This window comes from Branchiostoma lanceolatum, chromosome 7, assembly GCF_035083965.1.
Source record: "Branchiostoma lanceolatum isolate klBraLanc5 chromosome 7, klBraLanc5.hap2, whole genome shotgun sequence".
Classification (NCBI taxonomy): domain Eukaryota; kingdom Metazoa; phylum Chordata; class Leptocardii; order Amphioxiformes; family Branchiostomatidae; genus Branchiostoma; species Branchiostoma lanceolatum.
This window is the reverse complement of record NC_089728.1, coordinates 17295317-17308022: the sequence shown is the minus strand read 5'-3', so window position 1 is coordinate 17308022 and position 12706 is coordinate 17295317. Positions and strand designations below refer to the sequence as shown.

Genomic DNA, 12706 nt, shown 5'->3' with positions numbered 1-12706 from the left:
CAGAACATGAACATCAAAAGGACAATGAATGCCTCCTTTAATGAAATACTAATCACAAATGTATCATGGTTTTCATGAATATATTTTAGACACCAAAATATCAAAAGGTGGGTAGAGTCAAAACAAAAGTACATCATTGAGACCCCAGTGTATTACCAAAACTACAATAAAAACAAGACCATAGCATGTCCAGGACAATTTCAAAAGATATAACAACTGGATGTTCTGCTGCAGTACCAAGTTTACACACGAGGGGGCCCAAAATCAACCTTGACCTTTGTTTTCCCAACACCTACTCATATACCAAATATCATTACAATCCATCTAGAGCTTCTTAACTTATACTGACCAAAACAACATGTATCCGGCAACACAAACGCACACACAAGTAGACCAAAAACAATACCTCCATTTCTCATGGAGGTAATAATGATCAGCAGATGTCCCCTAAGCACTTGATTGATCACACTTTGAGTCCAGTTGCGGTGCAGCAAAACGACATTTATTCAGTAACGTCTTCTGAATAAGTGTGCGGGGGCGGATCAACATTTATATTGATCTTCCAGTCAACAATGCTGTAGTACAACCCTGCCATAATGAAGTCAGACTCTTCCAATAAGGGACGGAAAGTTTTTGACCTCTTTGTCTTCGAATGCACATCAATCAATGCTTGTTAGACAGTGTTCTGAACAAATGAGTTTGCAATCCTAGGGGTACAAGTCATTTATTTACTAATGTTGCATTTAGCATACATTGATGGAAAGCAATGCCGGCCTCTGAAAAGCCGAAAGGATGATGATGATTTAGGATACCTCCCTCAATACCCCATTTTTCAAACAAACAAACAAACAAACAAACAAACAAACAAATATAGGTACAGAACGAATAAAACTCAACAACAGCACTTTCAGAAGATTGTCACTTTTATGCCTAAATCATCTACTGGCAAACTATTCTTAAATACAAATTCAAAAACAATATTCTTTGCGACCCCAAGATGGTAACCAACAGTGATGGTGTTTACAACAGTTTACTGTTCATTCAAGTTCGGTAAAATTCTTGCCTACTTGACTTACATGTGCTTATTCGTAAAATCGTGTACATCTTTAATTCTGTTCAAGACAATGAAGGATATCAATATTGTTGCTTTTAAGCATAAGAATACTTTTCACACATGACTGTCATTAAAAAGAGTCTAACCTTTACTTTGGAAACAATCAAGCGAAAACCTAGTTAGCTAAACAATACAGCTATTATATTTGCTTGGTGATCGCTTAATTTGTATATTTTGTAATAACAATCTGTGTTAGTCACAAAACTACTCTATCCATTGGCAATAATTTCATGATCTTAAAATGTTCAATAATCATCAGCACACATGACCCTAATAAAACCATACCATCTCAAATTCTTTACTACATGATCTGAAAAATCAATCTTAAAGAGTATCATCAGCTAGGAATGGGCCACTGTTTTAGACACTTGATGACAGCTGCTATCTTTCACTTAGAGCACAATGCAATAATAGCTAAAAGAGACAGCATGACTTTGTGCTGGCTGGGACTATAACCTCATGATTGGATTTGCATAAGACTTAGTTTAAAAGTTTTAAAAATGTGTACGCCATTGGCAACTTAACGGGTATCATCATCTTTTTGGGGGGTAAATCAGGTCACTAAAACCTCTTTTAACTAAACTCAGACAAGTTAATGATTGTGCATGGGATTGGACATTCAATTGTTCAAAATGCCAAAGAGTTAACAGAATGCAAGAAAGGCTAATATAGTTCAAGCTCATGCCAAAACACACTTCTGACACTGCCCCAAAAAATAGTTACAACGAAGGTGTTGCAAGCCAGAATTTCGGCCTGCTACACCTGATTAAAGAAATTTATACAGTACCAATCTAAGGCCCAATTTACACTTTTCTTTGAACTGTAGTACTACACAGCGTAGTCTACTTCTGTAGTAGACTACAGCTTTTTCCTTGAGTAAAAAGAAATAAAGCTTAGTCTACTACAGAAGTCCACTACACCCTCCGAGGCTGTAGTACTACATTTCGGCGGAGGTTCTGCGAGACTTCAAACCGGGTGTACAGATAAACTGTAGTAGACTACACTTCAAAGGTAACAACCATGTTTGATCTGACATAAGTGGAACTGGACGCGTGTTCCATTTTGGGTCATCTGTGGTCATTCTCTAGTTTTCACAGTAAAACCGAGCTGTCAAGCCCTTTATCTTGCTATCTCGCATCAGATAAAACCCCTACCTTTTCACAAATAAAAACCGTGATGAAATTTCCGCCCGCGATTTTTCAAAGGTCACACTAGGTCACTACCGTTTCATGGCAATCAGGAACAGCAGGTGTCTGCCTAGGCTTCCTGTCATTGAGTGTAAAGCGAACGTGAAGCTGTAGTGTACTACAGAAGTAGAATCCAATATGTAGCACTGCAGTTTCAAAGTACAAGACGATTAGTGTAAATTGGGCCTGAAAGGATTCTAGAATTGATTCTATGTTTGTACCGATTGTCCTCAAACGTTACTTTAGTCCAGGTTTTCCATGACTCGACTGTAGACGGACAGAGATCTCAGCTCCAGCCAAAGGAAGCCGAAGTTCTCGTTGTCGAAGATGACAAAATGACCGGGCGTTCTGCTTGGACTGGTGAAACCATGGCCAGCAATCAACCCTGTTCCACAATACCTGAAAGATGGAAACAAACACCTGGAATTCGAACCTGAAACCAAAGTTAACACTGTTTCGACAAGAAGCAGGACCACTGACTAATCTCCTTCATCCAAAGATCACGATTGTCTTATTTTTGAAATCAGATCATATCCAGGGCTGTCTCTGGCTTTAAATTAAATCAATTTCTGTCCCATTCATTGTTTGAACTTTTGATTGCTGTTAATTTCTGTTATTAAATCTGTCAGTTTAAGCTGACAAAAATATGTTTCCATCAGTTTCATGTCATTTTTTTTTTCCATCTGAGGATGGAGGGACGGCTCTTGGAGAAAGCCCTGGATGATACTATAATCAATGCTAGGCCACAGCAAGTAAATTCTATGGGTGACATCAGCGTGTTGATTAATTTTCGCCTGATTTTGAAAAAAAATTCCCCTCCAGAGATGATGAACATGACGAAAAATACCAGAATGGGAAAATATGTCGTCTTGTAGCGTTGATTGTGTCACTTTGTGTACTTCTTGAATACATGTAATAACAGACTTGTTGGCTTTGATACCAAGTTTTGTCACTTAAATTCTTCTTAAAATGTTTATGGTGTCTGTTTTGAAAAATTAGTCATGATCTTGACTTTTTTACCCATCTTGTTTTTTTTTACCATCTCGCATTAAATTTGGAGACTGCAGAGGATGTCATCCATGAAATTAACTTGCTGTTGCCTTACCATGATGATAGAGCTACCAACCTCATTTTGCAGGTTTTGGGGTAGTTGATCCCCCTCTCTCTGAAGCCTTCTGGGATAGCAAATGGCTGACTCTGAGGAATGTGCTGCGGGGACACACCATGGTCTGACCCTGAAGCCACCCCCTCCTGTGATTGGTTGGCGCCGGCACTGTTTCCATTCATCTCTTCCTCTGAAAAACAACACGAGTGGCGTTGAATGGCCAAGCGTAGCGGACCCGAGATCGAGAGGCCACGGGTTTGATTCCGGGCATTCCTGGCCAGGGAAGGGTACTTTACATGACTTCCCTCACTCCACCCAGGTGTAAAAATGGGTACCTGACTTTGGTTGGGGAGGTAAAAATAAAAGGCAGTGGAAGGAGAGGGATGGGCTCCAATACCGTGCCCTAGACACAGTGGATTAACTGCCCCTACAGCCTCAAAAAGGCTATGGGACTACATTAAAACCTTTTACATCAGTAATTGCCTACTATCCTGCCTCATCTGTGTAATTATTATTTAATGGTCCCTTTCCACAGAGCTTGCGGACGTAGACCTCACGTAGAGAACTTAAAAAGACACTAGAGCACAGGAGTCACTATGGAAACTTATCGATAGGAAAGAAAAAAACGGAATGCTAATATTTTGGATTAGAACCACACCATAACAACTCATAGCAACCAAAGCCTGAACTCTGAAATATTCGAATGTCAGTAAAGATGTTTAAAACATTAGCCATATCAAAAAGAAGAGGGCTTGCAGGAAGCCTTCTTTTGGAAGGATGCCATTTATTAAAATAAGGCATAGTGAATGACCGGAGAACTGATCATAATTTCCATCCCAACATGTAAACTGATCATTTGGATTGCTGCTGGGGTACAAGTCAATCACGCAAGGAAAAAGCAAACATAACTCCCATTCTAACATATCTACAGGAGTAGCCCTTGACCAACCTTCCTTCTCAGCCTGCTCTGTAACTCGTGCCAGCTCTGCTGGGTCCACCTAGTAATAACAATAAAGATGTAAAATTATAGATTAGCAGTATTGATAACCAGTGTAACTATCAGCAGGGATATCCCTATAGCTGAACTGGTAGCGCCTCACTCAGTCACTGTTAACGTTGAGCTCCTGGTTCCAATTACTATAGTTGCTAACTAGGAAATCCTGTTCAATTCTGGGTCAGGACATCTCGGTTGAGGCTTTTGTAAGGGATGTAACAGGGCATCCCATGGTAGAGGAGGTACCTTGAGATCGTTAAAGGGGAAGGGATAGCCATCCTGCCTGTAAAAATATACCCTGTTACTGAAACAGGAAACTTGCTGCCCTACATTGTATATGTGTTACTTAGGGCACTACAAGGGTCGGAACAAACAAAGATTAAACTACCGGTAATCTTAAAGCCTATATTGGACAATAGGAAGAAATCCAAAATGCCTTTAAGTTTCCAGGATTTGTTTTGTAGTAGAGAAAACTGGAGTGTTCGCGGTGGGTTTTATCTTAGCAGACAGAACAAGCATTTTTGTTGTGGTTTTAACTTCACAGTGAAGAGTTTACAGAGAAAACCGAAAACATGAAACCACCACAAAATATCCAACATTAAAGTACCTAGTACATGTACATTACATACACTTTTGAAATGTTTTCGATAATCAAAATATCCACTGTTTGATATTCTAACCAAGGACTGAACAAGCAAAGGGGGACACAAGACAATGTTGAAAATATATATTGTACATTTGTTTACTGGTAGTTCCAATTATTCTTATACAAAATCCATGCCCTGAGATGAGGACAACCTGATGTATTACTGCACATTTTTGCTGTGTTTTTATGTCAGAATCTGTTGTTTGCGGAAATCTAGTACCACAAATTTTACTAAATTTACAGTACAGAACTACAGTACAGGCCACAAAATACGCATCAAGTTTCGCAAAGCATCCCGTTTTTCCAAGCGTACGGTACCTACCTGTTGTTCTTCATCCAAAATTAGAGGCTTCTTCGTGTCTACCAGAACACTGTGCTCAGAGGCTGGCACGTTGGGGTCACCCTGAAAATTAAAGGTACACAACAATATGACAATATAAGGGGTGAATACCAGTTCAGCTTGATAAGGTCCAAGTCCAGGTTTAGGTCCAGAGATTTAGGTTAAGGTCCGGACCTGAACCTGGACCTGATCCTGTCTAGTTGACATGTTTTGTTTTATTAAACCAATAAAGAATAGCATAGAGAATTAAGACTGACGTGCATACCTAAAAGTTTCTTGGTTAGAAGACTTTCAAGACAAACCAGTATTTGATACTTTTTGCATTTTTGTCAGAGGGGAGACTCAAAACGCTTTTCATCAAACAAAATAGAAAAATATATTAGTACTTTGTTCATTTTTTTTTGACTCAGGTTTTTGGCTTTCAGGTTTTTTGGACTCGGTTCTTGGATGTTATACAGGTCCGAATCAGGAGCGAACCGGAATCCACCCCTAGTCAATATGCTTTCTTACATGCCAACACAGGTTAAGTTTCTTGTCTATTTCCCCATTAAATCTATGCAGATTACAATTCACAAAAGTTCTACAAACATCGATACAACACAGACTAGTTACTTACAGTAATTTTCTTGCAGTGGATGTAGTGCCTATCATAGGTCAGTAACACGATCTCCAGTCCGTGGCTTCCGTAGGTGCCCTTAAACAGACCAGGTGCGATCAGCTGGTCAGGTAGGTGGGAGGGTATAGTCAGCCTCTTGTACACATAGCAATGCCTATAGTGTAAAATGGCGGTAAATAGATATCAGCATATTTCATAATTATGGAGGACTTGAAATATGTGCAAAATTTGCTTCTTACGAATTAAAAGCAATATCACAGTTAGAAGTTAACTACTTGTCCTGACAGCAAATTATACCTCCATGGACATGCTAAATTGTTAAAAAGATGTTCTGAGTACTGACCAGACTTAAAACTGTGATTTGTCATCATTGCCCAGAAGTTATAGGCTGTGGTATATTGGGGGCCCCTGGCATATCAAAAAGGAACTGCAGTCCCCTGGACTATCACAGGTAAAAGTTACATAATTGTCCAAGCTGTAAATCATATCTCCATGGATGAGTTAATAGTAATAAAGATGGTCAGAATACTGACTAAATTTCAAACTGTGATTTGTCATCACTGCCTTGAAGTTAGGCTGTGGTGTATTGGGGACCCCTTGCAGATTGAAAAGGAACTGCAGTCCCCGGGAATACAAATTGACTTACTGGTACTGGTTGATGATCATGAACTTCATGAAGAGCAGCTCCTGCATGTGTTGAAACATGGTATCCTCTTCAGACACACCCATCTCCTTTCGACACCATTCTAAAAACTCCTGTAATTGAAACATCGGGATGATAAAGTTGAAAGTTATTGATATGTACATTGTAGTAAGTAAGTACATGTACTATCATAAGTACATGTACTATCATGAAAACAGTATACTGTATATAGAGTGTATTCCGTATCGCCCAAGGTACCGACCCGCGAGAATTCCGGGATCGAGGCTGATGTGGAATACACCGTGTTATATTTCATTTATGTCATACCCACCCTAAAAACACACACATTTCAATGCAAGTTGAGAAAATTTTGTGTCCTCCAACAAAAAAATTGTAACAATATTGATTCCAACGTCTGGATCCGGTATTCAAGTTTTCGAAAGCAGCGCAACCGGGGCACTAGAAGCAAGTTTGAATCATTAGAATCTGCAGTATTATATCAAGCTTTATAAGTAGAATGATTAAAATGATTCAAAATTGCCTCTGCAGTACTAGTTGCGCTGCTGTGGAAAACTTTAATACCGGATTCAGACATTGGAATCAATATTGTTACAATATTTTTGTTAAGGAAAGCCTGGACCGTACCGTTAAGTACAGACCGGTCTGAACACCCATATCGAAGGTTATCGCAGCCTAAGGTTCTCCTTGCACAGTCCTGAGTCGACTCCAAATCAACTCAAAAACGTGTGTGTGAACCAGCCTACCAAGGAGCCAGCTGCCTGCCTCATTGATATGGAAAGTTAGTGAAAATGCTCTTTTCAAGATTCACACCAGACTGAGATGACTCACCTGTTCTCTCCCCTGTGGATGTCTGTGCAGGTCAGGACAGCAGCATTTGGACATAAACCTCGCCGAGCTGGCATTCTGGAAACAGACAAAACCACACAAGGATCAAGAATCGTTCGGGGTTATGTTTTTCAAAACATATCAAAACATTTTCTATACCCTGCTTCTCTGAGGTGTTTTTTTTGGCTGGATAATTAAAAGTTGTTTTCTTTTTTGTTGTTGTTGCTGTTTTTGTTTGTTTTGCATAACCTATAAACCACCTTTAGGCATAACATGTCAGCTTTGTACGGTAAGTACAAGCTGTGTACGACCAGACTGGAAAGTGTGATCTACTCACACCCGGATGGACCCCTACTTTTTTTTATCGGTGAATGATGGGATCTTTGATTCAATGTGCTTGAGGCGTGGCTCTCCACAAACACACGGTCTCCGGCTTTGCATCCAATCCAAAAGAACACCCCTAACCGAAGCTAGGTTCCCTTTCTTCACCCAAGTGAAGCGAGGGAATTTGCCTTTCCCAAGGCCACAACATTGCGGTATGTCAGGGGTTTAGACCTAGAACCTCCCTGCATAGCTCCTCACTCACACAATTCTTGGTGTTTATCTACATGTGTGAGGTAGTACCTAATTTGGTCTGTGGTCTCACCTACGATGCCATTAACGTCATCATCACTGTGCGATGGACATTCAAGAGAGAAGAGAAGTACATGATACAATATACAAAATTTGGGAAGCCTTCAATAAGTCTTACTATTAAGGGGATCTGCCCTTTGTGAGGACCCTGCGGACCCTGTAGACAGTTGATAGTGGTATTTCCCTCATCATCCAGCATCACGTGGAATAGTTCCTTCTTCATCATGGGCCAGTCCACGTGTGGATCGTGGGGGGCGCCATACTGCAGTCCCAGCAATCTGTTATTTTGAAACTGTAACACAGCAAAAGTTAAGTTAACAAAATCAGCATTTCAAGAAATATTACGGTAGATATGATTTAAATCTAAATTAAACAGACAACAGAATCTCTACATCATAATACAGTAGTCACATACATTTGAAACACTAGAGGCAAGTAGAAACAGGATCGAACCCAGGCCCGCCAGTCCACAGGCCGCATGCCTTAACCACTAGGCTAAAAGGTCTAGACCAGTTAGACTGGTCAGTTGGAGGCGGCGCTGTTACAATACTCTCCCTTTTCTTTTTAAGATTCGTCCTCGAATCTCCGAGTTTGATATCCCTGTGCGGCACATTTTGCCAGGCTCTCAAAGAAATGGGGGAGTAGTGTAATAGTGGGGTTCAAGCGCCTCAAACTGACCAGTCTAATTGGTCTGAACCTTTTAGCCTAGTGGTTAGCGTGCCTGAGCTGTGTGCTGGCGGGCCTGGGTTCGATCCAGGGAGCCAGAAGTCTGTTCTACTTGCCTCTGTGTTTCAGCACCTGTACCACACGCACACACAGCTAAAACAATACCTCCATTTTCATGGAGGTAATAACATCCTAACATAGAAGTTCAACTTTCTTCTTTCAGCAGTAGAAACAAAGCAAGAGCAAAACAAGAGTCAAGAATACTGTAAATGCTGAAATGTTCGCAGTGGTTTTATGTTTGCGGTTTTCGCGGCGACTGTTTCACTGCGAACATAAAACCACCATGAACATTTTTGTCCAAAACTGTAGCAGTATGTAACTACATGTATAGCGCTGCCGCGAACTTAAAACCACCGCAAACACCCCATTTTTGCCTCAGTGTGAAATAAAAACCATGAGAACTTAAATACATTTACAGTAAGTACTTTGAAAGAAGAAGATGAAAAAGAAGACCTACCATAACATGGACCAGACCTCCATATGGCTTGATTTCTATTTGCCACGTTCCAAGTAGAAATCCATATTTGTATAGCACTGGAAGAAACCAGAAAAAGAAACATTCAGAGCAGTAGTTACTACATTATGAATACCCCAATATTACTTGGAACCAGAAGGCCCGAGTTCGCGCCCGGGTAGGACACCTCTGGACAAGAGGCGCATTGAGTCATACCAAAGACTTCATAAAAATGGTACTAGTACATACTTCTGAAACAGTATGGAAGTTAAACCCACTCCACTGCCAGTGGACTAAGCCCCCTGCTACAGTGATTGCACCACAGTGTGGCCCAGGGCTATGAAACGGGGATGGGCATCGCCCTATACACCTTATAGTGTGGGAGGATTTTAACTTTAACTGGATAATTATACAGTACATGTAAAACACTATAGTATTGGTCCGCCCTAATGATTCAATGATGGAACTGTATTAAGGACAGACTGTCATCAACAGTGCCACAATAATATGAGAAAGTGCATCGATCTGTGCTTGGCGTTATTCACTTGGAAAACGAGACCAGACAGGACCTGTGACAACTTACGCTTTGTGTAGATCTCTCTTGGACTTGGAGACAAACTGGAGGCACAGGACACACCGAATTCTAGAGAGTGAAATCAAATACAGTGGTTACAATCATACATGTATACTAGTAGTCTCTGTAGCCTGAACTCAATCAAGCTCCTGTAACGGCTTGCCGTCCTGTAACCGCATAGCTCCACGGGGAGGGGACAGAAATCCCCGGACAGCTGGAGTTTGTGTTATACAGACTAGTAGTCTCTGCTGTCTCTTATGTTTCAGGAGAGGAACTGAGGACGAAGCATGACGCTTTTCCGTTAGCTAGTTAAGTGCAATGCGGCTTCACTACGGCTCGTATTTTTGACCAAGCACACCGTGTCACCCCTACTCTTCTTGATAAGTGTGTTGGGTTCTTTTACATGCAGAGGTTTGACACTTGAGGCTTATGCCTGCAGCGTCATACACGGGGCTGCCGGCTTTACATGTACTCTTATGCATAATTCACTAGAAGTACATTTGTACATCCTGATCCCAATGTCGGTTGATCAAACCAATCATTCCAGTATCAAACTGGCACCATGGCTCGCGAAAAGCGTTCTCTTGAGAAGCAAAAAGTGCATAATCATCATGATTGCATACAATGTTTCAATTTTTTTCCAGCCCAGGTCATTTGCTTGGGAGCCCATATCGCATGTTGTTGATTTTTGTTGTTAAATCTGTCATTCTTATCTTATATATAGTTATAAACACACATTTTCATCAGTCTCATGTCATGAAGTTCCGATTTTTTGGACGGACTAGGTGAACTTTTTGTCCAATTCCCAAGAAGAAAATTTACGTTCCGGGATAGAGGGCGGGTCCTGGAGACAACCATGGTTAAACGTTAGGCCATGTTGATTTGATCATATGGATGACATCCTCTAGGAACCACAAAACTGATGCAAGCGTGCAAATGAAAAAAAAAAGTTAAAAAAAAAATTATGACATCTAACGTTACGTGGTCAGCAGACTGTGTTGAACAAATGACTTTCAGAGAATGGTACACCAAATAATGGATTCTTCATTTTCGTTCTTTCACATCTTCTTCTTTGAGTTTGGCATTCTAGACATGAGTCTCCGTTTCCCGATTTTATCTTTTTGCAATTTGCAGCATATATTTGCTCATTTTGTAGATGCTTTGCACGATTTAAAGTATGGTAGAAAACTTTTTTCTTTGGAAACGGATGAAAATTGAGGAGCGCACAGATGTCATCCGTATAATCAAATCAGCATGGCCTTATCAGGAAATTATGAATCTTTGTGTCGTTAGTGTCACAAGCACTTAAAACAGATTGTATAGTGTACTGAAATACTTGACTGTGGTCTATACACTTAGGCGGTTTACTCGCAATGATATGCAAACAAGCAAGCAAACAAACAAACAAATGAACAAACAAGGCTCTGTCGGACTTCAGCCAGCAAAAACAGTTCCTTGGAAAAAACAAAACAAGACATCGCAGATAGTACAAGGCACCAACAACTTTCTTTCACGGGGATGCAAAAATTATGCAGACGTTATGGTAATGACATAGTTACATCATATGTAGCTAAATATTTGTAAGTTACACAATTCACTAAACGTTAGGTGTACAACTTCCTAGTGAGGCAAGGGACCCCCAAGGACAGTTTGTATTACTGTATAGCATCTAATTACAGCGTTTATTACCTACAAATTTTGCTTTCAAATATGCTTTAACTGTTACATAATTTTCGAAGAACCAAGATGATTTGACGTTACAACAAGTTGAACAACACCATTCTCACCTCTAGCCATACATCGTTGCCAGACGAAATCCACCTTCGACGCTTCGTGGAAGGCTTTGCAGACTTTAGCAGCAGTTGCCAACTCTTTCCCCGGAAGAAAGGACAGAATATGAGAGAGTAATTCAGGAGGAAAAGACACCAGGCTCCCCATACTGACAATAGTGGAAAGTACCGATACTAACCCGGAAGTGGAAAAAAAAGACGAGCAACCACAGCGACCGCGCCTAAGCGCGAAAATTCAGCTTATAATACGATTATATTATCATATAAGTGTGAGTATTACAACTTAATTAATTATTTTTCTTAAAAATAGTTTTGTAATAGCCTATGATTATGGAATAAATGTATTTTTGTCTTTTCCTTCTATCTTTTCTGCAATAGTAAGTTACATACTACTTTACTTGTTGATGCTATCAAAAGCACGCCTGACCTCATGACCTTTCGCTGACAACAAGGTTCATCACGTGACTATAAAAAAATTAAATGCCTTGCGGACGCCACGTGCAAAATATCCAACATAAACAAAACGTTTCTTTGACACGGGCAACGAATTACTTATCATAATCTCTAGGAGCAGTCTAAAAATAATGGGAGACACTATTGATATGTGGGCCCCAAGAATATGATCACGTTACAGGAAGAGTATGGGGGGAAATTATTAATTTTGATATTTTTGACTTTTGAAAGTAATCTCAGTTGCAAGATTCTACACTAATTGCAGACAGAAACCCGCAACCTGCGTTACCTACAATTTACCCCCTTGCAATCGTTATCAGAAAATAAAAGTATGATAAAATGTAAAACTTATTTTTTTGCAATTTTAACGTGAACATTGATTTTAATCATGTCTGTTGAGCATTTGACTTTTACAGGTGATCTCAAGGTGAAACGATGAAGTTGATATGTCATAGTAACACGCATGATGCCAACCACAATTGTTTACAAGAGGCGATAAACAAATACTAAATAGGGGAATCCCCTACGGACGGAGAGGGGCGTGGCTCTAAACCCGCCATAAACAATCCATGCCTAACGTGGAAA

At 40.2% G+C, this 12706-nt stretch overlaps 1 protein-coding gene across 1 annotated transcript; it reads right to left on the bottom strand.

The window, feature by feature from the left end:
* Nucleotides 1-2210: 2210 nt before the first annotated feature.
* On the bottom strand, nucleotides 2211-11853 carry LOC136437951 (F-box only protein 31-like). Its single transcript, XM_066432548.1, has 11 exons — nucleotides 11666-11853; nucleotides 9888-9947; nucleotides 9308-9384; nucleotides 8243-8416; nucleotides 7495-7569; nucleotides 6649-6758; nucleotides 6003-6156; nucleotides 5369-5449; nucleotides 4356-4404; nucleotides 3428-3596; nucleotides 2211-2700 (listed from the first exon to the last, which is right to left on the bottom strand). The coding sequence occupies exons 1-11, from the start codon at nucleotides 11814-11816 to the stop codon at nucleotides 2544-2546; spliced, it is 1257 nt and encodes a 418-aa protein (XP_066288645.1). The 5' UTR covers nucleotides 11817-11853; the 3' UTR covers nucleotides 2211-2543.
* Nucleotides 11854-12706: the final 853 nt, after the last annotated feature.